Genomic DNA, 27,480 nt, shown 5'->3' with positions numbered 1-27,480 from the left:
TTCATGGTGTAAATCCCTTTTATTCTTGGTGGGTTATTTTAGACCAGGGGTTTGTACATTGTGGCCCATTGCTCAAATCTGGCCTGCTGCCTGTTTTTTTTATTTTTATTTTTTTAATAAAGCTTTACTGGAACACAGCCACACATACTCTAGCAGGCTGTTCTCTGTTACAACAGAAGTGTGGAGTAGTTACAGCAGAGACAATATATTCAGCCAAGACTAAAAGATTTGCTCTCTGGCCCTTTACAGAAAAAATCTGCTGGTTCCTGTTTTTGGCTCTAAGCTTGTTGTAGGCAGAGACTGTGTTTTTCTCATTCTGATCCCACCTCTTCTAGCACTCAGCCCAGGGACAGAAGCCAGTGCAGGCAAATTAAAATTGAAATCATTTACCAGATAGATCTGTAGTCTGTGTAGGAGCTGGGTGGTCTGTGGTCTCAGTGAGTCTTCTACACCAAGAAAGTAACAGAACAAGGCTTTAAGCCCATTTCTGTCTGACTTGCTCCTTTAACCATGACATCAAATAACATCTACAAAGTCGCACTGCTGCTGCTAAGTTGCTTCAGTCATGTCTGACTCTGTGACCCCACAGATGGCAGCCCACCAGGCTCCCCTATCCCTGGGATTCTCCAGGCAAGAACATTGGAGTGGGTTGCCATTTCCTTCTCCAATGCATGAAAGTGAAAAGTGAAAGTGAAGTCATTCAGTTGTGTCCAACCCTCAGCGACCCCATGGACTGCAGCATTCCAGGCTCCTCTGTCCATGGGATTTTCCAGGCAAGAGTACTGGAGTGGGGTGCCATTGCCTTCTCCGACAAAGTTTCACGTGTATGTTTAATGTTGAGCAGCATGCTTTGGGCTACATGGTGGTTGAACACTGCTCATGTTTTTTTCCATCACTGAAGTTTTCTCTAGGGGACCACGGGCAAGGAGTTGGAATTGGCTCCCCAGAGAAAGGCTGAGGACAGCTGAAAGAACGTGTAGAGACACAGGAAGGGGTGGAGGGAAGTCAGGTGTGTCTTCAGGCGTCAGCCGTTTCCTGTGTCCATTAGGACAGAAGACACTCATGGGAGAAGAGGCAGCTTCAACCCCTTCAAGGTCAAGGGCAGTCCACTTGTGTTGTCCACTCCTCCAAGCCACAGTTACTCTTCCATTATCAGGCTAATCAACATTGGCCCCTAAGAACAAGAAGTTCTGGAGAGAAGGCAAAAAAGATGAGAAAGATCATTTTCTGAGCTGCACGGCATTGGAGCTTCCTGAAAGGGAAAACTTTACAGGAAAACACAAATCCTCACTTGAATCAAAAACCAAGTCAGTCTACAAACCAAGCCAGTGGAGGCCTTAAACACTGCCCCTCAGCTGCCTGCCCCTAGGGATTTATCTGCGATTTCCTGATCTGACTTCTGGAAGACATCCACAAATGTCCTTTTCCTGCTTCAATTTTTTACCCCCACTGGGAGAACCATGTACACACTGGTGCTGGTTGAGTTTACTCCCCTCACATAATTAATTTCTAAGGATGTAGCCCTTACCTTGGAGTAAGAAACATACTAAACAGTGATGACACCAGTAAACTAGTACTTCTGGATTTATGTCAGAAAGTGTCCTATGCTTGTTCCTGGCTCTGCCCCTGGTATGTTTCTTCCACCAGAAAGCGTCGTCAGGTTTTCTTCAGGACCACCCGTCCAGGGTGGGAAGCCTGGTCAGGGGCCTAGTGGGGGCTCACAGCCATGGACATTCTGGGCTTTTCAGGTGGCCCCTTATCAGCTCAAGTGGTCCATCTAATCTGACCCCTTTACACCCTCATCCTGCCTTCAATGGCTAACAGGCCTTGTACACTGAAGGTGCTCCATTATCATGTTTGAGCTGAATTATTGGGAGCTGAGCTATTTGACTGAAGCCAAGATTCCAGATCATCAAAACGTGCCATTTATACTCCAAAATTTAAAACAAAAATTCTTTTCCTATGAGGATTCAGTTCAGGATCTATGTGAGGGTCAGGGACTCCCCTGAGTATCCATCAGCCCTAAAGCAAATATCCCAGAAGGTCTAGAGATCCCAATTCAGACACCACTTCTCACTGACCTCGTGGATTTGGAACTCCAAGCTGTTGAGGTAGGTGTCCCTTGGCAGAGGGAGTGGGATGCCCTCCTCAAGCTTTGCTGAAAGATAAAGAGCAGAGCGCAGTGGGCTGGTCAGAGGAGACAAGGGAGATGTGAAGATGCAGAACATTGCATTTGCAGCTGGCTAATGCAAAGAGAGAGTGGGCTGCTTTGACATGTGGCACGCTACTGGATGCAGGGCACATCTATCCACTCTTCAGCCTTTTGAGCTTCTACTGGCCCCTTCAAGAGCCCCCTTTCATCCGCTATCTAAAGTGGCCTGGGCTGGGACATGCAGCGAGCAGTGTTTACATGCAAGGACTCAACCCCAAGGACCACCATCTCCTCCAGGCCAGTTTTGCTGCTTGTAGCTCTTGGTGAGGCCAGTTGAAGAAGGCCCTGGTATCAGAGGAGGCGCGCTGGGTTCACAGACAGCCACTATCCCAAGAACTACTTCCATTACGGTCATCCAGCAAGTCAGCGACCTCGCCTCACCCTAGGACCCAAATGTGCTAACCCCAGGACTTCCCTGGTGGTCCAGTTGTTAAGAATGCGCCTGCCAACATAGGGGGCAAGGGTTCAGTCCCTGGTCCAGGAAGATCCCCCAGGCCGTGAGGCAACTAATCCTATGCACTGTCACAACGGAGCCCACGCTCTGGAGCCCACAAGCCACAACTCCTGAGCCCACGCACTACAATTACTGAAGCCTGTGTGCCTACAGCCTGTGCTCTGCAGCAAGGGAAGCCACTGCGATGAGAAGCCTGAGCACCGCAACTGGAGAGTAGCCCCTGATCGCCACAATTAGAGGAAGTCTGTTTGCAGCAATGAAGATCCAGCACAGCCCAAAATAAAAATTAAAATGTGCTAACTCCAGGTGCTCTCCACAGCACTCCCTGGAATGCTCAGTCTCCCTTGGGCTAACTCCTTGGGCTTTGGGACTCAACCCAGCCCTCTAGACTGACCTCCAAGTCGTGTTCAGCACCTCCTGCTAGCTGCCACAGTCCTCTAGTTCCCACAGCTTTCTTCTGTGGTGTCATTTATCTAACCATTGTCATTTACATGTCTGCCTTCCCAACAACGTGTGAACACCACGAGGGCAAAGATCATGCATTGCTAATCCCCCAGCCACCACAGAAGAGAGGCTCACCTTGTTGAATGAATTCATGAACCATGAGTCCTACAGAAAGGGAAGAATTCAGCTTTTGCACGGGGCAGGCTGTAGCAGCTATTCTTACCATTGAGAGAGGGGTATACAGTGTGGAGTGCATAGTAATTGAAGATGGATTCCATCAAATTCACCTGGAGCAGAGAAGGGGCCAGAGCAAAGGAACCAAGTAAGACAAGAAAAAAACCAGCAATCCAAGGGAAGAACATCTGACTCCCCACTCTGAAGACATCAGCCTGTTATCCCATTTACAAAATAGAGGTTGACAATGACCGTCACCATGACACATAAATGGTTCCTTGCTCACAATTCCCAAATCCCAAATCTCTGAACTTCATTCTCCACAGGTGTACGTAGGCACGTTTTGTGACAAAACATGACTTGAACTGTCTTGGTGCTATTTAGCGGGTATTTTTTAAAATTCTACTTTATTTGAATGTTTTAAAATTTTGCTGCAAAACTATGAGTGTGTTTGATTATAGAATGCTGCCCCAGATCCAGGGGGGCATGCTCCACAGTACCTCCCAAGAATTCCCAGTTCTGAAACTCATCAGTCTCAAGGGCTTTTGAGAAGAGATTGTGTACCTGGCCTTTGTTATAATGACATATACTGAGAGTGGAATATGTGTGACACATTTGGTCAAGGTGTCTTACTGAATTCATTGCCCCATCTCAAACTGCAGTCCCCATTCGAGATAGATGCTATTATCATTCCCATTTTATAGTCAAAGAAACAGGCTCAGAAAGGTTAAGTGTTTTCCCCAAGGTCACACGGGTAGCAAGTGGCAGAGCTGATGGACGAGCCCAGACCCATCATCCTCCAAAGCTCATGCTCTGAACATGCACGTCCTGTCACTCTTTTTGCCCTTCTTGGATGATTAACTTTCAGATGTGATATCCTGATTCCTGCAAGACTACAGTGCATCTTTTCTGGGATCTCATTGCTTCTCCTGGAGCCCTTCCATGAAGCTTCTTGCCATGAAGCCCTGGTTGGAGAGGACATTCAAGAAATGCTGAAGGAAAACCACTCACATTGAAGAAACCGATGTTGGAGTGCTTCAGTTCCAATTTCAGCTCACTGTGCAGAAAGAGAAGCACAGGTCACTCCACGCTATGGCTGGTACTTTCCCCCAGGTTCCCCGACCAGTGGGGCATGTGGTACTTGTGGGCAAGGGCATTTCTGGGGGCTGGATACCCAAGGGTTCCTCTGCAATGTGCTTGTGGATTTAAGCCGTTAAGCATGCACTGTGTGGGACTTCCCTGGTGATCCCATGGTTGAGAGTCCACCTTGCAATCCAGGATTGGATCCCTGGTCAGGCAACTAAGATCCCAGATGCCACCGGGCAAGTAAGTCCTTGCACCACAGCTACCGAGTGATGAAATGAAAATATGAAGCATGCATTGTGACTTAAGAAGTGACATCGTTAAAAATAATGTTCGCTGAGGCTCTTTGATAATTTGAAGAAATTATGATAATGTAAATATTAACCAGAAAAAGTGGAATACAAAAAAAAGTGGTGATGTATGCCTCCAATGATATAAAAATGTATAAAAAACTGGAAGGAACCATGAACCTATTAATGGTGATGATCTCTGTGTGGCAAAATGATGGGGGAATTTTGTCTGTTTTTTTTTTTAATACTTTGGTAATTTCCAATTTTTCCTTGCCATGAGCATGCGTTATTTTATAGCATGGCAATAGACAATAAAAATAGAAAAGAGAGGCACCATAAATGATGCTGGCACGTTGACTTCTGTCACTATAAAAGCCAAATCACCCACCATATTTATCTCCCTCCTCCCAGGCTTTCCCTTGGCTGCTGACTTGGTCCCCTTGTTCGGAAATTCTACTTACCCTGGATCAATCTCTCTGTTTTCCACTCACAGGGCAGGGGAGTTTTGATAATTCCTTGGTAAAATTGTGTGAGGTCCTCATGAATTCTCCTTGCTTTGCTGTCTCATACTCTAAGCCCTTGGCTGTCTTCTCTGACACTGCAGAGACCCCCAAGCCATATGCATAAACTCCAAAAGCCCCAAATGCTCATTGTTAACTTTTTATTTCTGTATTTATTTATTTTAATTTGGCCACTTGGCATATGGGATCTTAGTTCCCCAACCAGTGATCAAACCGGTGCCCCCTGCATTGGAAGCACAGTCTTAACCACTGGACTGCCAGGGAAGCCCAGCTTCTCTTTTTTAAAGATCTCTTAAGGAGATGTTCATTTTAACAGGGTCAGGGCATTCTATGAGCCAACAGCATCTAACCGTGAGACCAGGAATTCATTCTCCCAGGGAAGCCACTGCACGTGGGTCTCAGCAGGGAGCAGAGCATAGACTGGATGAAACGTGGGGCACAGGTGAAGGCTCTGAAAAGAGGACACTGCTAGGACAAGCACCAATCCACCCACTTCTCTCCTCTTCCCCATGGCCTCTTACCTCCCTGTGGTCAACAAACCAGTGATCCTCGTGGAGTTCACATTGATGGTGATGGAGATGTTGGTACTCTAGAAGAGCAAAAGAGGATGATCCAGATTCTCGGCCCATGAAGACATGCTATTGGGTCCAAGAGCGAGACAAATCTCCAGAAATAGATACCACAGCCAGATGTGGGACATATGAGCGAACAGCAGCTGCCTAAGGATTATGGACTGAGGAGGCAGGAAGGAGGTGGCTCCACAGATGACTTTAAAGAGAGGTAAGCTGAGGTTTCAGACATCTCCATCTTCATGGAAGCATCAGGAAGGGGGAAATAAGGCCAGACTAAAGACACAGAGCATTTGAATGGGGAGACTGTCCATCTGTAAGCAGGCCACCGAAAGTTCAGAGTCCCCAAGCCCTAGGGACATTTAAAGACACCAGTAATTGACATCTATGTTTAATGATTAAGGTTGACCCGTTACAGATGTGGGGTTGAACCAGGTGACCATATCAGGAGGCTCCATAAAGCCTGTCCTATCTATGATGGTTAGCTGTTCTACCTGAGTCCATTTCCTCTTTCCAGGAGGTGAGATCTTACCTGTAACACCTGAATCAGTGTTTGTGGCAACATTACTGAACAGCTCCACTTTGAAACCTGATTGATATCCCAGAGGCTTGTGGTAGGAAAAACGGAACACTGTTTGTGTTCCTACCAAAGGACAGAAGGCTGGCTGCTGCTTAGGCATAGACAAGGTCATTATCAGTTTGAACAGTGGCCAAGAACTATTGAAGATGAACAGAGAAGGGTCTGTGGCAGAGTCAGCTTCAAGTTTCATAAGACAACCCACTGGACTACACTTCCTAGCTTCCTTTGCATTTAGGTGTGGCCATGGGACTGAGTTCTGGCCAATGCAATGTGTGTTACTTCCCGACCTTATCTTGGATTTTCCAGTCTCAGAACTTGAGAAATAAATTTCTATTGTTTAAGTCAGCTAGTTTATGATATTTTGTCATGGGAGCCCGAGCTAAGATAGCACTTGACATATATCATATCTGGAAATTCCCTGGCAGTCCAGTGGTTAGGATTCTGCCCTTCCACTGCAGGTTTGATCCCTGGTTGGGTAACTAATATCCTGCATGCTGAGTGACTCGACCAAGAAAAAGAAAAAAAAATCATTTTCTTTTGACCCCCATGTTTTCTGGTGAAAAACATGCTGCCATTGGAAAAGTTTTTCCCTTAGAGATAAGGTGGTTTTTTTTTTTCTCTTGCTGCTTTCAAGACTTTTTCTTTACCTCTAATTTTCAGAAATTTAATTATTATGTGTCTTGGCATAGATTTCTTGGGGTTGATCTAGTTTGGAATGTGCTCAGCTTCTTGAATCTGCAGCTTTGTCTGTCTCTTGCTAAATGTGGGGAATTTTCAGCCATTATTTCTTTGAGTACTTTTCAGTCCCTCCCACTTTCTCCTCTCCTGAGATTCTGATGGCCTGAATATTAGATCTTTTGTTATAGGCTCTTTTCATTTTTTTTCTTTGGTCTGTTTTTTTCTCTATAGTTCAGATTGGGTAATTTCTACTGTTCTATTCTCTAGTTCATTTATTCTTTTCTCTCTGGAGTTTAGCAATAAGTTAAATGTTAGTCACTCAGCCATGTCCAACTCTGGGACCCCATGGACTGTAGCCCGGCAGGCTTCTATGTCCATGGAATTCTCCAGGCAAGGATACTGGCTGGGTAGCCATTCCCTTCTCCAGGAGATCTTCCTGACCCAGGGATTGAACCCAGGTCTCCCTTCGAGCAGGCAGATTCTTCATCATCTGAACCACCAGGAAGCTATGGTAAAACAATTATTGTCTAAAAGTTTTCTATTTTACTAGACTTTGTTTTTCTGGTTCTTTGGGTGGAGAAAGGAGGGTTTTGTTGTTTGTTTATTTGTTTTTTTGGGCCCCACGTGCAGTATGTGGGTTCCTAGATCTCAGTTCCCTGATCAGGGATTGAAACTGCACTCCCTTCATTGGAAGCAAAGAAACTAGAGGGGATTTTGATAGGGATTGTGTTGAATCTGTGAATGAATTTGGACAGTATTGCTATTTTAAAAGTTCTTTAAATTTTATATTTTCTTTAAAAAGGTAATTTGATGATTTTTATTTATAACATTTTAAATAGGTTTATATAGGAGACACAAGAGACGAGTATTTGATCCCTGGGTTGGGAAGATCCTCTGGAGTAGGAAATGGCAACCTACTCCAGTACTCTTGCCTAGAAAATTCCATGGACAGGGGAACCTGGAGGGCTATAGTCCATGGGTTTGCAAAGAGTCTGACATGACTTAGCAACTAAACAACAACAACAATGCTTTAAATTAAATAAAATTTCAATTTAAGTAAATGTAACGGCGAGAAAGCTAAAAATTTCCACCTCAGCTGGAGTGAATGACTTTTAAGGTTTCTTGCAACTCTGATAGTGTTATGATTTGATTAGCTATATGGGGAAGCTTGGCTGTTCAGACCAAGCGTGCAAGACCCACTCACAACACACCAGAAATAAATAGCCTTCAGCTCCTTCAGCTGTGTAGTCTCCCAGTCCTTTAGCCAAGGGAGGAGCTTCTACCCATAGCAAACATGACCTTTTATTGCCCTGGACAGATTCAGACTTACCGCCCTGATTTGGAAGAGGGACTTGCGGCCAGCAGAATTGGGCAGGAGAACGAAGGCCTGGATGTCCATCACTGGCATGAACGTCACATTTCCGGGAGTGAATGTCAGGAATGGAGCTGATTCAGGTGATGTCTCAAGCTCTAGATCCATATTAGGATACAACATGGCCAGCTGGAAAAATAGGGCAGATACTAGGGGAGGATACGAGACAGACAGAGGGACCTTGAGCTGTACTAGGGAAGGCCAGATGGGCAGAACCCCCAAGACTCAAATCTTCAAGGACCCTGAACTGGCAGTGGAAAATCATAGGATGATGGGGATTTTATATGTATATATATAAATATATTAAGTTAAAAAATATATAAAATATATCAAATGGTTAATGTAGCAATTTAGTTGATGAGAAATACTGATGGCTATAAATAAATGCATACATGTTAAAATTCAATAGTAATGGGGATATGCACACAAAATGTAGTTTCGCTTTATTCCATGAAAATGGCCAAAAATTTCATACATGTGACAATATCCAATTTAGAAGAAAAAACACTCAAAATAGTGAGAGAAAAAATTAGCTAATATTCTCCAAATATTTGTTAGTAGGGAATTATATTTTTAGAACTCTTTTTCAGTGGATGGCTTTATGGTTGCAAAGAGCACTTTGATAATGTATCGGGATGGGTAGAAATACCACAATGGGCAAGCTCCAATAACAGTGGATGGTCACTATACTGCCTCCTACACTGTGTTGATTAGTGTGCAAATCTGGGGCCAGAGCTGAATTGCCTGGCTCAAGAGAGGGCAGGCTGAGAACTCTTCTCCACTCTGCTCCTGCTACTTTTCAGCTCTGCTATACATAAACAGCAAACAAATACTGACTGTTGGTCTAGACCCCAGTTATTAGCCTGCCCAATATGTCCCATTTGCACCCTGGAAGGATCCTGAATATTTGTCCTGGCTGAGTGTTATCCCCCATTTGATAACGACCAATCCAGCAGCAACTTAGTGGGGGCAGGTACTAGAGTTGTTCCCATTTGATAGATGAAGAAACTGAGGCCCAACAAGATTGAGTTCCCAAGACAGGAAACAGCAGATCCCAGATTCAAACACAAGCAATCTGAATCTGGATCCTGTGTCTTCATGCCTCCAGAAGTCAGAGAATGATGGAAATTTTGAGGCAAAAAAAACTTAATAACTTACTTAGTTGCTTACTTTTATCCACTATGTTAATAAGTAAGCTGTTTGTTCGGAGAAAGTTTATGCACAGCTTGTAGATGTCCACACACAATCTCAACATTTGGCCCATGTCAATGGGCTTGTCCTAAGGTCTTACCTGAGGAATAATGGCCCAGAATGAGCTGGTATGCAGCTGGATTGGGAAGTCCAAGGGAATCTGCAACACACCAAGCAAAAAGCCACTTGAGAAGCAGGATGCCAGAGTAGTTAGAGGCGTGGACTTGGAGGTCAGGCAATGGGGCCTCAGATGCTGCTTCCGCCAGTTTTTGGCTGACTTATGGTTGATAAACTTTGTTAGGTTCTGTATCTGGAAAAGGAGGATGATCATAATAGCACTTGTACGGGGTGTGCAAGGACTGAACGAGATATTCTAAAGGTAAAGAGCTAAGTGCAGGGCCTGGAACATAGGAAGGGCTTAATAAATGTCTATGATTGTTATCACTTCTCAGGATTCTCCCCTAAAGGGCCAACAAGAGCTGGTAACCACTACAGTCTGGACTTAACGTGCTTTCAGATATGGCTTTCCCCAACCCCAAACTCTTTTTCTGGCCAGAAGTCTTTCATGGTGCTATTCTCTACCCATGCCCTGGAATTGCTCATCTTTCAGCTTGGAGAGCCCTGCCTATAACTGTTGACAGCACACCTTTCTCCATCTCTTCCCCCTTCAAGATCCTCACCCTTGGGACTTCCATGGTGGTCCAGAGGCTAAGACTCTATGCTCCCAATACAGGAGGCTCAAGTATGATTCCTGGTCAGGGAACTAGATCCCAAATGCCACAACTAAAAATCCTGCATGGGGCAACTGAAATCTGGGGCAGCTAAATAAGCAAATATTAAAAAGAAAGATCCCCACTGTTTCTTTGGGCTGCCGGGAGTTGGTGATGGACAGGGAGGCCTGGTGTGCTGCAGTTCATGGGGTCACAAAGAGTCGGACATGACTGAGCGACTGAAGTGATACTGATTATTGTTGTTCAGTCACTAAGTTGTCTGACTCTTTGGGACCCCATGGACTATAGCATGTCAGGCTTCCTTGTCCTTCACTATCCCTCAGTTTACTCAAACTCGTGTCCATTAAGCTGGTGATGCCATCCAACCATCTCATCCTCTGTTACCCTCTTCTTCTGCCCTCAATCTTTCCCAGCATCAGGGTCGTTTCCAATGAGTCAGCTGTTCGCATCAGGTGACCAAACTATTGGAGCTTCAGCTTCAGCATCAGTCCTTCCTGTGAATATTCAGGGTTGATTTCCTTTAGGGTTGACTGATTTGGTCTCCTTGCTGTCCAAGGGACTCTCGAGAGTCTTCGCTAGCATCAGTTCTTTGGCACTCAGCCTTCTTTACTATCCAACTCTACTTAGCACTTATCACAGTGCTCGACTGGGAGCTGTGAGAGTGCCCTGCTCAGACCTCCCTTCACAGGCATCAGCTGTGAGACAAGCAGCTGGTTGACAGGCTCCCACACCCCCTGCCTCACACTCAGGCCTCACACCATTCACACTGGGACCACCCTCTCCCAGACAGCTCCCAGCCCCTGACTGGGCACAGCCCACGTGGTAGAGCTGGAGAATTTTGTCAGATTTCAGGATTCAAGGGGATCGCTTAAGACAACGAGTCAAACTGAAAGTCACGATCAAGGCTTCATTTTCTTACTGCGAGAGAGGAAGCGAGAGGGTAAACCGGAAAGGGTGCTGGCCCTGCTGTGTCCCCCTTTTCCCTGTGGCAGGACATAGGATGCCATCATGGACCCAGTGGGAGGTGGTGGAGGAGACAAGGAAGCACCAGGAGGCCAAAAAAGAAAAAGTACTGACTATTGAGTCAAACTGGAGAAAGCTGTCTTCAAGGCCCCCAGGAAGGGATCTCAGCTGAAGTTACCCCCTCCCCCTCCACAAATAGGCCTCTGAATGGGACGTATCAAGGCTGGGAATGCAGATTGACAGGCGAGGCACGGGCTTGAGTCCCTAAGGGCACCTCACTCTGGAAACTAGCAAACACTGGCCATGAACCAAGTCTGGACTGGGTGAGGCCTGCCAGGTAAAGCTCAATGTAACTGCCTGCAGGTGGACCTAATAGATCACACATAGGATTTCACCTTGGAGCCAGACTCCTTTGATGCCCGCCTGATACACACTCCTCTAATAAGCAAGCTTGGTGCTGGGGCTCCCCTTCGGCTTAGCTGAGACTTAGAGACTCAGCAGCACTTCTGCCGCTGAGTCTTCCTTCCCTCTGCTTTGCAGTTATCTCGGGTGGCTCAGATGGTAAAGCGTCTGCCTACAATGTGGGAGACCCAGGTTTGATCCCTGGGTTGGGAAGATCCTCTGGAGAAGGAAATGGCACCCCACTCCAATACTCTTGCCTGGAAAATCCCATGGATGGAGGAGTGTGGTAGGCTACAGGCCATGGGGTCGCAAGGAGTCGGACAGGACTGAGCAACTTTACTTCAAGGGCTCGTCCCACCTGTTCCATCCTCCAATGCCCGTTATCTCTCTAGGTGTTTTCCTAATAAATCTCTTATAAGTCTGAAGTTGTCTTGGCATCTGCTGCTTGGAGTACCGATACAACACACCAGAGCCTGCGTTATTTTTTGAAAATACTATCGAGACTTCACTGGTGGTCCAGTGGTTAAAACTCCAAGCTCGAAATGCAGGGGGTGGTGGTTTGATTCCTGGCCGGGGAACTAAGATCCTGCATGCTGAACGGTGCAGCCAAAAATAAAAATTGAAAAAAATAAAATACTGCTACTATAGCTAACATACATACATGCATCAGACTTCAAGTTCTTACAGGCTGTCTCTCATATAATTCCTGGGGAATAGGCATGCTTGGGATTCACACGCACAAAGAGGGAAACCGAGGCACAGCCTGGATTCAAACCACTATTTGGCAGGCTCCAAATACCACATTCTTCTCCCGGCTCCCCAGAGCACTCACAGTGGATCTACTGTCCCATCTGATTTTCTCTCCAGGGACCCCCAGCCTCCTCCCCACCCCCACTCACATGCTTATTTTGGATGGTGAATTTCATCTGCCCGGCCTGGTAGTAAACCCTGCTGGCCGTGTTGAAGGCATATTCGGAGACAGCAAAGTAGATCATGTGGTCATGTTTCTGGGGCAGCGTGATGGGTGGAGCATCAAAAGGGACGGAGGTGTTCCAGTTTCTGCCGAAGAATTCACCCTGCAGACGAACGGACACATTGGCTACCAGGGTCCCTACCAGAGACGTCAGGCCCAGGTGGCGGCTGGGCTGGCGATTCCTCTCTAGGCTGTAGGGCTGATGTCTTCGAAGATTCATGTGGCCCTACAGTATGAAGGCCCTAACAGCTACCTGAAATTCCCCTATCGTAGACTGTTTTCTTTGGGTGGGAGCTATGTCCTGTGTTCTTCCAGGCCCAGGATGCAGGGGAGGGAGCACTGCCCAGCGATAAGTATGGACTCTGGAGCTTAACTGTTTGGTTTTGGATCCTGGCCTGCCATTTACTCGCTCTGGGATCTTGGGTAAGTCTCTGACTTCTCTGTGCCTCAACTCCCTCACCTGAAGAATGGAGATGTTGTGGGACTTCCCTGGTGGTCCAGAGGTCAGGAATCCGCCTTGCAACACACAGGGTGCGGGTTCGATCCCTGGTTGGGGAACTAACACCCCACATGCCACGGGGGCAACTGGGCAATTAAGCCCATTTGCCATAACTATGGAGCCTGTGCTCTGGAGCCCTCATGCTCTGACCAGAGAGCCTGTGTGCCGCAGGGATAAACCCCGCATGCTGCAGCAAAGATCCCATGTCCTGAAACGAAGACCGACACCACCAAAAAAATTAATTAAAAAATTTAAAAAGTGGGGATGATGCTAATGGTTTCTACTTCATAGACGCGGTATGAAATTTACATACATTAACATTTGTACAAATACTTAAAATAGCACTTGGCTTATAGTGAGATGAGCTTCCCAAGGTGGCACTAGTGGTAAAGAATTCGCCTGCCGAGGCAGGAGACATTGGTTCACTCCTTGGGTCGGAAGATCCTCTGGAGGAGGGCATGGGAACTCATTCCAGTAGTCTTGCCTGGAAAATCCTATGGACAGAGGAACCTGGCAGACTACAGCCCATAGCGTTGCAAAGACTCGGACATGACTGAAGCGACTTAGCATGCACGCTCAGAGTAAAAAGCATGTAAAGTAAGTGTGAAGTCACTCAGTCGTGTCCGACTCTTTGCCCCATGGACTGTAGCCTACCAGGCTCTCTAGGCAAGAATACTGTAGTGGGTTGCCATTTCCTTCTCCAGGGGATCTTCCCAACCCAGGGATCAAACCCAGGTCTCCCAGGGATCAAACCCAGGTCTCCCGAATTGCAGGCAGACACTTTACCGTCTGAGCCACAAGGGAAGCCCTGTAAGTGTTAGGTGTTAGTTAAATAAATAAAACTGGAGAGGGTGACAGTCCAGGACCTGGCTCAACAGGGGCTGTGGGAAAGACCAGAATGAAGACAGGGTGTATTCTTTTCCTACTGCTGCTGTAACAGATGAGCGTAATCTTAGCGGTTTAAAACAGCAGAGATTGTAGTCCTTCACATTTCTGGAGGTCAGAAGTTAAAACTCAAGATGTTGGCAAGTCTGCCTTCTTGAGGCTTCCGGGGTGAATCTGCTTCCTTTTCTACCCTTTAGAGGCCACCTGCATTCCTTAGCTTCTGGCCCCCTCTCTTGCATCACTCTGACCTTTCGTTCCAAGCTCTTGCTTCTGTCACATAACCTCCTGTCCTTTATCACCTGCCCCCTTTTTATAAGGGGCTTCCTTGGTGGCTCAGATGGTAAAAGATGGTAAAGCATCTGCCTACAATGTGGGAGACCCAGGTTCGATCCCTGGGTCAGGAAGATCCCCTGGAGAAGGAAATGGAAACCCATGCCGGTACTCTTGCCTGGAAAACTCCATGGACGGAGGAGCCTGGTAGGCTACAGTCCATGGGGTCGCAAAGAGTCAGACATGACTGAGTGACTTCACTTTCTTTTCTTTCTTTTCCTTGTTATAAGGACCCTTATGATTACAACTGGCTTCCCTGTTAGCTCAGCTGGTAAAGAATCTGCCTGCGATGCAGGAGACTCCGGTTTGATTCCTGGGTTGGGAAGATCCCCTGGAGGAGGGCATGGCAACCCACTCCAGTAATCTTGCCTAGAAATCCCCACAGTCAGAGGAGCCTGGGGGCGCAAAGAGTGACTGAGTGACTAAGCACAGCACTGTGATGACAACAGCTAGCCCATTAATCCAGGATAATCTTGTCATTTCAAGATCCTTCATTTAATTAAACATTTTACCGTATATTTCAAAATCCCACTTGCCATATACAGTAAAATGTTCAGATTCTGAGGACTGGGACACAGACCTCTAAGGGAGCCATTCTTCAGTCTACTATAGGGAGTAAGGCAGGAGGTAATAATACTGGTGCCCATATACATACTACGTGCCAGGCACTTGGCTATGCACGGTATACACATCTCACTTAATTCCCACAGTCACTTTATGATATAAGGCTATTATTATTCAAATTCCATGGAGGCTCAGAAAAGTTAAGTAATTCTCCCAAGGTTCTTCAGCACATAAGTGCTAAGGATTTGACCTCAGGTCTTCTGGATTCCAGACGGATTTACCGTGCTGGTTCAGAGACCTCATCTTGGGTTTTGTTCCACAGTGTGTGCTGTGTATCACATCTTCCCACTGTGGGCACTGGTCAGGGACATGGACTGACAAGCAGATGGTCTGGAGGAGAGGAGAAGCCAACTCTGAGAGGGAGAATTGGTTTTCTGCCAGCCCCCGGCTCCAAGGCCCTTTCTCTACAGCCCCTTACCTTGAAGGGCGTATCCAGGCCTTGGGAGGTCACCTGGGGAGCTCCTACTAAACTGTAGTCAATGCCAGCAATCTGGTCAATCATCAAGGTGACTATGGAGCAGGAGAGAGACAGCATTATGAACAAGGGAGCCAAACACAGTTGTTCAAGTTGTGCACTGTGCAAACCTATGGCGCTCTTTTCCCATATAGCCTTTGGAGACTGAAAATGGGGCTGGTGCTGATCAATGGTAACTTCAGTCACAAAAAGAGTGCTTCATACACTCATTCATTCAATATTTATTGAGTACTTGCTATATACCAGGCACAATGAATGCAAGAGGCTAATGAAACAGGTTAGTAGGAGAGTCAAAGTCTCTGTTTTTCTGGAGCTGGCAATCCAAAAGGGAAAACAAGACAAGTATTTGAGCAAATAGATATAAAATCACAACTCTGCTAGGTAGCATAAATTCATAGGATGATGCTAGCCATATAAAGGGGGTGACATGGGGGATATAGAGTCAGAGGAGGTTTTGCTTGGGCCGAGATCTGAAGGAGGAATAGGTGTCAATTGGTTGGCAGGGCGGGCAGAAGGGGAGACTCGGGGAAGGATGCTCCTGGCAGAGGGAATGGCACATGCAGAGATCTTATAGAAGTATGGGACACGGTGTATTAGTGGAATCACAGGGACCCATGTGATTCCAACCAGCCAAGTTGCCCAGAGCATGACGAAGCTGCAGTCAGGCCTGCCCATGCGATGCTGTATCACCCACTGTGGAGTTGATATTCTGATAGTCAGGGGAGTCTTTGATGGCTTTAAGAAGAGGGGAGGACCTGACCTGATGTATGATTGTACAAGGTACTGTGGACGCCAGATGGGCAAGGCTCAGGGGTGCATGGGAATCTCAGAGCACCCCTGTTTTGTTCAAGCAGCCAGTACAGAGTCAGCAAGTGATTCTCCCATGTGTTTGTAATCCATTGCCCACCGGTGCACCCAGCAGGTTGCTGAGTCCCCGCCCTCGATCACCTATGCCCCTGTCTCCAGAGAGCAGACCCTCAGATGTCCACATGCAGGATGGAGAAATACTCGATGGGGAAAGTTCTCCCAGGGTTCTTGGGAGATGATGGTGATGGTTCCAGGGGCACTGGGTGCTGCGGCACCTGACAGCACCCAGAGGAGAGAGGAGGGCTCCAAACCTGGCAGGGTGCGGAGATAGGGCTCCAAGCGGGAGATTGCTGACTTCCTGACCATTTCGCAGATCTGCCGGAAGTGGACGAGACAGCCACGTGAGTCCCTCCCCATCTCCCTCCCAGGCCGTGTCCCTGCCCACTTCCCCACCGCCACTTCAGGAACCATGGGTCATATGCCCACCCTGTAGGCAGGTGAGTGGAGAGGAGGGGGAATATGATGAAAATGGAGATGAGACCTCCATCAACCACAGCACTTGGTCGCTGCCCATTTGTGTTTGCCCAGCTTAAGTTCCTAGACTTTTCTGGAACCCTCATTAAAAGCAGATGTTGGTCAAGTCGGCATTGCCCTGAAGTCTGCTATTGTCATGGTCTTCAGTTCAATGCCCACTGGTTGCTAAGTGCCCAGAAGTGCAGTGTGCATTTATTAGACAGCAGGGGTTGGGGGAACTTCCCTGGCGGTCCAGTGGTTAAGACTTCGCCTTCCAATGTTGGGGGTGTGGTTGGGGAGCTAGGATCCCACATGCCTCCTGGTCAAAAAGCCAAAGTATAAAACAAAAAGCAATATTGTAACAAATTCAATAAAGATTTTAAAAGTGGTCCACATCAAAAAATATTTTAGAAAAGAAAAAAAGACAGAGAGAGATCAGAGGGACAAAACAGAAGAGCTTCTAGGTGTTGGAGGCAGCTCTTATATCAGAGGCTCCACCGCCCCATTCTCCTGCTCCTTTACCCTGTCTTCCTACTGGGATTCCTTGCCATCTGGAATTACCGGATCTGTGAAGGATTTCGGTGCCTGGTCTGCAGGCAGTACTCACTAGGGCCACCAGAGGGCGTGCCAAAGCACAACCAGGAGAATTCCTTTCCTCAGCCAGCCACCAGCTTCCTCCTCCGTGTCAAGAATGGGAGATCCCAGAAGTTGGAAGCTTGTCATTTCCTAACGTTAGCCTTATCTATACCATTTCTATGAATTTTCCTTTCTTACCTGTTAAAGTAATTAATATTTCTTTTATGCCAAGTGTCCTTTTAAAAACTATATAGTCACTTAGTCGTCTTTGACTCGTGACCCCATGGACTGTAGCCCGCCAGGCTCCTCTGTCCATGGAATTCTCCAGGCAAGAATACTAGAGTGGGTTGCCATTTCCTTTCTTCCTGATCTAGGGATCAAACTCCGGTCTCTTGCACTGCAGGCAGATTCTTTACTGTCTGAACCACCGGGGAAGCCCCTAAAAGCTACAGACGTTTAATAAAAAATACAGAAAACTCTCACTGTTGTCAAAGGGAAACTGTTATCCCTTGGCACAAACAGGATATACCTGGGAAAAAGAGTCCAAGGGGTTGAAAAGCCACTCTGCAAGGTGGGCTAGATATAGCTGCCCACAAGATAATGCCCCCTCTTTGTTAAAGGAAAGTGTTCAGCACGTATTAGCCCTAAATGGAGACTTCCCCTTTGACATGAGAAGAAACAGAAAAGGGACCATGTAGGGAATCCCTTGTTCATTTTATCATTCTGCATAATTTGAATGATTATGGGGGAGCTGTACCCACCTTGGGAACCACTGTTTGATGCAAACTCCAAGTCAGCCTGCGTCGGGTGCGCCTGGCCTGGCTTCTCCTGAAGCAGAGGGTAAAGGCAGCACTCCTGGGCAGCCAGCCCTTCCAGGCCTGCGTCCATCCACCCTCAGCCCCCTTCTCTGCAGAGCCACCTGGGGCTTTGCACTCACAGCCCCGTGGAGGCCAGTCAGTGACCGCACCCTTGGAAACTGTCTGTTCTTGTGCTTAGCCTCTCTGACACCTGCCCCGCTTCCCACTGGACGCATGGCACCGGGATTTTTCTGGCCCATGTTTCCTATGTGGGTAGGGCAGATACGGCCTCAACCTGCTGCACAGGGCTACAGGAGCATACATGTCTATGAAAATAAGCTTGCCCTTCCCCTTTTTTAAGCTTGCCCCCTTTAGCTAGCTGCTCTTCTGTATTAGGCACTGGTCAGTGCCTATAGCTATGATGTTGTATGGTCCTCACAATAGCCCTCCAAGGTAGGTGCTATATGATTCTTTCTATTATTTTTTTGGCTGCACCTCACGGCATGAAGAACTTCCCCAACTAGGGAAGGAACCTGCACCCTGCCGCCTTGCAGTGGAAGTGAGGAGTCTTAATCACCGGCCCACCAGGGAAGCCCTATTTCTATTTTATAGATAAGAATCCTAGGGTCCAGAGAGGTTAGGCCAGTTAACCAAGGCATCACAGCCAGCAAAGTGGCAGAGCTGGGATTTTTCCCAAAGTATCTGCTTACAGAGTTCATGCGCTCAACAGTGAGGGTTCAAGGAGGTGAAACCCAGATGGGAAATGACTCTGTAACAGTAATAACGTGAGCCCTCTGAACACACCCAGTGTACCTCTATCCAACCAAATCCTCACAGCTCCCTTCAAAATAGGGGTTATTGTCTCCATTTAACCAATGAGGAAACTGAGACTCCAGGGGGTCCCTCAATTCACCCAAAGATACACAGAGGGAAATGGAAGAGGTACCTCTTTGCCTCTAGGACCAAGGCTTTTTGTAGAGGTGAGAGATACCAAGGGCTGACCTCACTGCTATTTTCACTGTGGTGCATTTTACGGGGTCAGGAGAGGGAACATTATTTGAGAAATATTTTCCTCTATTTGAGATATCACTCTTTCGGCTCCAAATGCCAATTTAGCATGTGTGGTTATATGAATCTGGAAAAGCCTTGACATTATCCTTACGTCATGATTGAAGAAGGTTTTGCTAAGCAAATTCCAGTGACAGCATATTTAAGAGCCAAGCCTGTCTACACACCAAACGTGCACATGCCGATGATCTGTGTGTTAACTACAAATCTGCTCATCCTTTTGTTTACCTTTTGTTCCAAGATGGGTTTGACGTTGTTTTCAATTCTTTCATGGAAGAGGTTCAGGATCCAGCTGGAGAAAAGAGGAAATCAGGTCAGAACCCACTTTATGATTAGCTGAGACTCCTAAGAGAGGGCTAGTGGTGGCGCTAGCGGTAAAGAAACCGCCTGCCAAGGCAGGAGACACAGATGTGGGTTGAATCCTTGGGTCAGGAAGACCCCCTGGAGGGGGGCACTGGCAATCCACTCCAGTATTCTTGTCTGGCAAATTCCATGGACAGAGGAGTCTGGCCAGCTACAAGTCCATGGAACCCTAAGGAGTTGGACACGACTGACTAACACGTTCACTTTCACTTCCCAAGAGAAGGGTTACCCCTGGATCTGAGCTTTCCTGTGTGTTATTCCAAGGGACCTAGCCAGATGAACTTAATCTGAGGGATGGTGACCCATAGTATGCTGCTAAATCAGAAATATAGGTGAGAGTAGGCTAGTTAGGGTGTGGTATTAACTATATACATCAACATCTCCAATATTCTTTTCCTTCCTTAAAATCCACTCATTTCCTATTTCCAGAACTGGTGGTTCAGTGGGACTAACCCTACTCCTAACCCCTAGGTCTAGAGGCGGGCCCTAGACCCTGGCTCAGCCAATAACAGTCCAAAATGATTGATCCAAGGAATGGCCTTGTGACCCCACATTGACCAACAAGAACTTGGTCAAAGTTCTTATTCGCCAATGCTCTGCCTGGAGCCCTACGGAAAAGGCTGCTCCTGCTTGCTGAGATGGGCTCTAACCGACAAGGAAACCTGGCTTTCTGCGACCATCTCTGCCACTCTGAGAGTGGAGGACCCTGTCTGAGACTAACCTGTCAGACCTAGACCCAGGAGACAGAGAGATTCCTGGCAATATCAAACACCTGAAGCCAATCACAGCTTTGGCTTCCTCCATGGACTTTTGGGGCTTCCCTGGTGGTTCAGTGGTAAAGAACCTGCCTGCCGATGCAGGAGATGTGCGTTCAATCCCTGAGTGGGGAAGATCCCCTGGAGGAGGAAATGGCAACCCACTCCAGTATTCTTGCCTGGGAAATCCCATGGCCAGAGGAGCTCGGCGGGCTACAGTCTATGGGGTTGCAAAATCCTCTGACACGACTTAGTGACTGAGCATGCACAGACTTTTTAGGTATATGTGAGCCAGTCAAGTCCATTCTCAATGCTTAAACACCTGAGTTGAATTTCTGTAACTTGCAACTTAGAGGAGGCTGGTGAATTTGTATGTCAAAAGTTTTAAACATTTCTTGGGGAGAAGGAACGGTGGACCGAGAAGAATAAGAATGGATATGAATAATCTGTTTAGAAAACATGAAATACGTGGCTCTTAAGGATGCACAACATTATTCACAAGATAGACACTCACTAAAACTGAGACACTGTTACCTTTCAGATTGGCAAAAAGCTTAATCTCTGATGATCTGCCTGTGATGGCCATCGTACTTTCTTACCTTGCTAATGGATGTGAAAACTAGCAAGTCCCTTGGAGGGAAGTTTGTTGGTAAATATTAAAATTACAAAATGCACATACCAATTTAAGAATAAATCCTAGAGTTTATTTGACCAGGTATAAAATGGTATTATTCCCCAAGGTTATTCTTCTAGCATTATTTATAGTAACAAATGACAGGAAGAAACCCTCACTCCCAAACTAAAAATGTATTTATAGAGGACTAATTATATATGTTTTGAAAAGTTAAAGTGTTAGTTGCTCAGTCGTGTCTGACTCTTTGCGACCTCATGGGCTACAGCCTACTAGGCTCTTCTGTCCATGGAATTCTCCAGGCGAGAAGCTCCCCTGCCAACTCCATTCTGCTCTTCTCTGTGTCCTGGAGGGCTGATGTCTAGAGATTCATCTCCCAAACTCTCTTGCTCTCTGGCTGCTGGTTGTTTTGGCTAGTGGGAGGCACAGGCAGGAAGGAGAGAGGAGATGGGGTACTTATACCAGGCGCCTCCCTGTTGAACCACTATAGTCCTGTCCCCTGGTCCCTCCTCTGAGATTTCAGTTCCTTCAGGCTCTGGTAACCTCCTTGCCTCCCTTGCTGACCACTCCTTCATCCTGCCCACACTCCAGTTAATATTCCCCTCTTGTTTGCCACTGACTCTTGTCAGTTAAGCCTTTCGCGTTGCCCTGTGTGTCCTGCTGGGATCTGAGTGACGCATTGCCAACCCAAACCCAGTGAGAGGCTGTCGCCCCACAGACCACCACCGTTCATCCCACATTCACTGATCGGACCTTCCAGGGAAATCACTTTGAAATGCGGGCTTGCCTTGGAAGACAGTCTTGCCCAGGCATTGGCAAACTGTTTCTTAAAGGGCCAGATTGTCAATATTTTGGGTACTGCATGCCAAATAGTCTCTGCCAACTACTCAACACTGCTGTTGTCAGACTAAAGCAGTCCTGGATGAATGGGCATGGCTGTGTTCCACTGAAACTTTGCTTACTGGTGGCTGTGGCTTCCCTAGTGGTCTGGTGGCTAAGACTCCATGTTCCCAATGCAGGGGGCCCAGGTTCAATCCCTGGTCAGGGAACTAGATCCCATGAACCGCAACTAAGAAGGTGCTTGCCACAACTAAAGATCCCAAGTGCAACAAAGATTAGTGATCCCACATGCACGATTAAGACCTGGTGCAGCCCAATATATAAATGAATATTTAAAAATAGATAAATTTAAGCAATGGTTGGCAGGTGGATTTGGCCCCTAGGCCTTACTTAGTTTGTTGATCTCTGATCTTGATGGATCCTCAGTTTTGCTCTTATGTCCCATCGGAGGCGTCCCCTGGGTGAGCTGGCTGCTGAGGCAGCTCTGACAATCTCCAGCAAGTGTGTTTGGGGGTCACTTACCTTATGTGTCCAGAAATTTCAACACTGACTTGGCTGATGGAGTTGTGGCAGTGGATCACAGAGACAGTGGGTCGCCCAGACTGGTCCTTGCCCAAGTTCAGAGAAACCAAGATGGAAATGCTGTCCACACTCAGATCAAATGTACCGTGTAAGGTGCTGGGTGGGAGAAATGAGAAGCAAAGGGTACAGAGTCAGTCACCTCTGAGAAGATGAGCCAAACTTATGCAGACCCAAGTTTGTCTCTCAGTCCCCACCAACTAGTTGTGGGTCCTGAGTCTCAATTTTTAAACTTCCCAGGTAGGGTAGTAGTAAAGAATCTGCTTGTCAATGCAGGAGACATAAGAGCGGTGGATTCCGTCTCTAGTTCAGGAATATCCTCTGGAGAAAGAAATGGCAACCCACTCCAGTATTCTTGCCTGGAGAATCCCCATGGACAGAGGAGCCTGGTGGGCTGCAGTCTGTAGGGTTGCAAAGAGTTGGACATGAGTGACTTAGCATGCACACACAGCTGGTGTCGAGTATTAGCTGTGTGCCAGGCACACTGCTAAATGCCTTATAACTGTTATTTTGTATAAGCTACAACTGCACCTATGAGGTGGATTATTATTGACCCCATTTTACAGATAATGAAACTAAGGCTTAAGGATGGTCAGATCTGCATCATTTATTGACTGGAGAGGTTTCAACCCAGTAAGGGAATTCCACCGGGGGAGGACATTTTGTTTTATGTTATGCAGTCTCTAAGTTGTGTCTGACTCTTTTGTAACCACATGGAGCCTGGCAAGGCTCCTCTGTCCCTGGGGCAAGAATACTGGAGTGGGTTGCCGTTTGTTTCTCCAGGGGATTTTCCCAACCCAGGGATCAAACCTGCGTCTCCTACTTGGCAGGCGGATTCCTTACCACTGAGCCACCAGGGAAGCCCAGGGGAGGATATGCCCTTGCCCAAAGTCAAGAGACAGTCTAATGCCAGTACTACTCACATGAAAGACTTTTCCACCTTCCAGTTCCCACCGACAGATACGTAGTTATCGAACAAGGAGGCTTTGATACCCTGACCTGGGTGTAGACTCAGCTGGGAGTCCTGGAGTAAGAAGCGATGGATCCTCATTCTAGGGAAGGAAGACAGATTATCAGACTCAGAAAAACCAGGGGCACATCAGTCCTCTAAATGAATCTTGAGAGTCCCCTTCAGCCTCTCACACTCTTTCAAGTTTACTGACTTAAACCAAAAAGGACAAATAAATCATTTCGTTCACATCCTTCATGGTCTGCTCAGGTTTTACCTCCTCCAGGAAGCCTTTCTTCCCCAAGCTTCCAAGACCAAAGACTTTCCTCTGGCCTCTGACACCCGCCCTCATGAGCTGCCCATGTCTATCCTACTTACTGGATTCTCACCACCTTGAGGACCCTGTGGATGGTCTGCCCCTGGCCCCATGCCGTCTGCCTGCCTTTCTGTAGAAAAACTTTAGTCAAAGAATATGTTTTAATCGGAGAAGTGAGAAAACGCAGAAACAAAGGAAACTAGTCAAACCAGACCAAACAATAATAGTTTAGTCATTAAAGAAAGAACCTTTAGTTCCTCCTCAAGGGCTTCAGATAATATTCTGAGCCATATCCTTTGAGCCGTTTTGTATATAGTGAAACTCCCACTATGTGGAAGAAGTTAACCACATGATAACCAGAAGGTAGCTATGACATAATTCCAAGAATCAGCCTCCAAGAAATGGGAACAAACCAACTCTGTAACTATAGATTAATTTTACTTAAGAGTCAAGATGATGCTGATCAGACCACTGGATGGCCAGTTCCAGGGTGACTGGCAGAGCTGACTATGCCGCTTCTGCATGCAGCCCGCTCCCTCCACCTGTGCCCCCCTGAAACTCTTGCCCACTGATTGTCAGCGGGGAGTTGGCCTTTGGAACTGACTCCACCCTCTCCTTTGGTTGCTAGCCTCTGAAATAGCACAAACTTTCCTTTCCACCAAACTTTCCCCTTTCAAATGGCAAGCATCTGGATCTCACTTTCGTAACACTGTGAGTTGGCTTTGCGTTATGTATCCTTCAGCTTCCCTTTTGTATTCCCACCCTAACCCACTTGGAATACAAATAAGGGCTCACTATTTAGATCCTGGGACCTGTGGGGCACACATATGAGAAATATGCTGTAGATACATTTTTCTTGTCCTATAGAGTTTAAAATAAAACATTGTTCACTTTCCCTTACAGCCTCAATCGACTGCAGGTGAGTAGCAGTGACCCCTTTAAAGAGGGCAGGTGCCTTCCAGGTAAACATTGCTCTGGTCATTTGTTTATTTTTGTTCACAGGTCCATTGCTTGTTCGTCCCTTCTTCTAAACATATGTTAACTGGGAATGATGTGTGCAAACCACATTTCCCAGAATTCTTTGCAACTGGTGTTGCAAAGAACAACCGGCCAATGGGATGCTTTGGGAAGAGATGAGTGGATAGGAAAAGGGGAGAAGCCAGAATATTTTTTCTCCTCTCTGCCTCAGATTGTGTCTTGGTAGTGTTGGTTACATTTCCACATTGGGGCAGCTCCTGCAGACAGTCCCTTCCCTCATGATCTTAGCTCCCTTCTAGAGATCCTTAGATCCTTTCTAGAGATCGTGTACTCGGTTGATTTTGTCTTTTGTCTTGTCTTTTTCTCTCTGGCTTTTAGAGAGGATGTTAGTAGCTTTTCATTGCTGCTAATTTTAGGTTGCGTCATCATTCTCAAAGTGGCTTTTCAACTCTCAATTTGTAGCAAATTCTTTATATGCTATTCCCTCCACTGAAGTTCCTGGCATGGGTTCTACTTTCCCAGCTAGTGACTGATGGATACATTCACCTTGCCTGGGACACTCATCTTCATTACTCACTGTGGTCATTTAAGTTGGTGGTTCTTGTCAGATCAACACTTATTTGTCCACTCAACAAAAATTCATTGAGATTCTCCTGCTCTGTCAGACCTGGCTCCAGGCACAGGGGCCACAGAGATTCAAAACTCAGTCCTTGACCTGGAGAGTTTGCAGTTGGTGGTAGATCCGGATGTTAACAGACCACAGTAACTCACTGTGAACACCAAGTGCAAGGGGGTACTCTAGGGCTGTGGTAAGGGGCATCGCCCTGTAAGTGGCATGTCCTAGATATTTACTGTCTGTGCATAAATTTAAAATGGCTTCTTTTTGCCGACTATCTCAGGGAAATTGTCTTGAGAGACTTGAGAAGGATTCTAAGAAGCAGCCTTTTCTGTCAGTGATGGACAAACGATCCCCAAGAACCTATTCTGGACATTGAGGAAGCTGGGGAAGAATTTATATAATCAAAGAATGAATGAAAAAAGAGTAAGGGGTGAGGATTCTAGGGCTGAATATGAAAAAGCTGGGGGAGTGTAAGGTCAGTTACATCTCACAGGGAGGGAGAAGGGAAACCAGGGCTGTTAACCAGAGACCAGGAGGCTCCTTCTTCATTTCTTATTGGGGATATGTGTGGATGCTATCTTCAAGGAGCAGTATGCAAATAAAATATGGACAAGGTCCAGAAAGACTTAAAGTCCTTGATTGCAACCCCTAACAGGCTCTGAAGGGTGGATGGTACGTCTCAAACAGGTCCTTGATCTGGAGAGTAGCCAGGATTCCCTGTGTGTTTGTCCCTCAGTCGTGTCCTACTCTTTGTGATCCCAGGGACTGTAGCCTCTCCCCATGGAATTCTCCAGGCAAGAATACTGGAGTGGGTTGCCATTCCCTTCTCCAGGGGATCTTTCTGACCCAGGGATCAAACCCAGGTCTATCACATTGCAGGCAGATTCTTTACCATCTGAGCCACAAGGGAAGCACCCAGGTTTCCCTGGCAGAGGAATAATCCAGAGCTGATCTTTGCAGGGCTGGCATAGGAACTGATGAATGGTTTCTAATTCAGAAGATTCAAAAAACACATAGCACCTTCCAAAAGTCCCACAAGAGCTGGCCACGATCCCTTTACTTTTAGTCCAAGTGATGGTCCAATGTTTATCCCCCTTCCCCATGACCCTCGGTCCCCATTCTTCCCCCTCTGCTGCCCCCATGGAGAACAGAGACCTCACCCACTAAACACATAGTTCACACTTCCAAGCCAACCAATTCCATAGCTTCCTGACAAATCATGCATCTTGGTGGTGGACAGCTCATTCTTCAGGGTGGCTTCTCCATATTGACGGGCTGGGGGAACATAGAGTTAACACATTCAGTGGGAGGTAGCTAAATATAACAGTTGAATGGCTGGGCTTTGGAGTCATGTGGACTGGGATGAAATGCAGGATTTACCACATACTATTGTAATCCCAAGGAATTTCTTTATACTCCCTGAGCCTCAGTTCCCCCATCTATAAAAAGGTAACAACAACGATGATGATGATACTAACCTGAGTCTGAGCATTAAATTAGATCATGAATGCAAAGTGCCAGGTCAGTGGCAATCATTGTTATTTATTCATCCGGATTAAGGTTGTGGAAGCAATAGTGGGATACAGTGGGGCTTTTGAGGAATCCCTGACTGCAGTTTGGTCAAACCTTAGGGTTTTTGACTATTGCCTGGGTCGTGTGAGCAATGCAGATGTCCGGATCCAACTTCATCCAGTCTTGGGTGGGTCTCTGGAATCTGTATTTTAATATGTGTCCCAGCAATTCTAATTCTAATTCTAATTCTAATTCTAATTCTAATTCTAATTCTAATTCTAATTCTAATTCTGGGAAGAAATACTGATCTAGTCCTATCCTTGGCTTCTGTCATTCAAGATGAGGAATCTGAAGCCCCAAGGTTTCTAAGGCTGATATCCAAGGTTTCTAAGCCAGGCAGTGGCAGAACCCCAGCCTGTGATTCCTCAACCCGATGACCACACCAGTTTGGTGGGCAGAAAGGAGCCCCAGAGAAATCACACCCCTCTCTTACCATATTCCAGGCCTTTTCCGGTGATCCTGGCCACGAACCCGGGATTAGGTGTTCCTTCTTCAAACCTGGTGAACTCTGCCAGCAACAGTAGGGCCACTACCATATAGTATGGTCTGGCCATCATCCCGTCCTCAGCTCCTTCTGGGCAGGGATGGGTCAGAGTCTCTTTGTAGGAGTCTCCCTTAGTGAAGGTGATAGCAGAATCTTAGGTGCTTATAAAGCCAGGGGCCGGAT

General features: G+C 46.8%; 1 protein-coding gene across 2 annotated transcripts; it reads right to left on the bottom strand.

The window, feature by feature from the left end:
• Positions 1-27,480, bottom strand: LOC138417170 (lipopolysaccharide-binding protein-like). 2 transcript variants are annotated; one of them, XM_069546958.1, is made up of 15 exons: positions 27,247-27,480; positions 26,402-26,516; positions 23,303-23,431; positions 22,323-22,478; positions 19,440-19,503; positions 16,569-16,632; positions 15,394-15,485; positions 12,564-12,740; positions 9,669-9,728; positions 8,336-8,506; positions 5,700-5,767; positions 4,296-4,341; positions 3,334-3,397; positions 2,082-2,158; positions 1-1,190 (listed from the first exon to the last, which is right to left on the bottom strand). In XM_069546958.1, exons 1-15 carry the CDS (start codon positions 27,368-27,370, stop codon positions 1,158-1,160), a joined length of 1,440 nt encoding a protein of 479 aa, XP_069403059.1. In that variant the 5' UTR covers positions 27,371-27,480; the 3' UTR covers positions 1-1,157. The 2 variants fall into 2 exon arrangements, 1 of the variants encoding a protein (XP_069403059.1); XR_011248007.1 differs by having other exon boundaries at positions 94-1,190; positions 3,246-3,397.

Source organism: Ovis canadensis, chromosome 13, assembly GCF_042477335.2.
Source record: "Ovis canadensis isolate MfBH-ARS-UI-01 breed Bighorn chromosome 13, ARS-UI_OviCan_v2, whole genome shotgun sequence".
Lineage (NCBI taxonomy): Eukaryota > Metazoa > Chordata > Mammalia > Artiodactyla > Bovidae > Ovis > Ovis canadensis.
The sequence above is the reverse complement of the archived record's forward strand: the minus strand, read 5'-3'. Positions and strand labels throughout refer to the sequence as shown.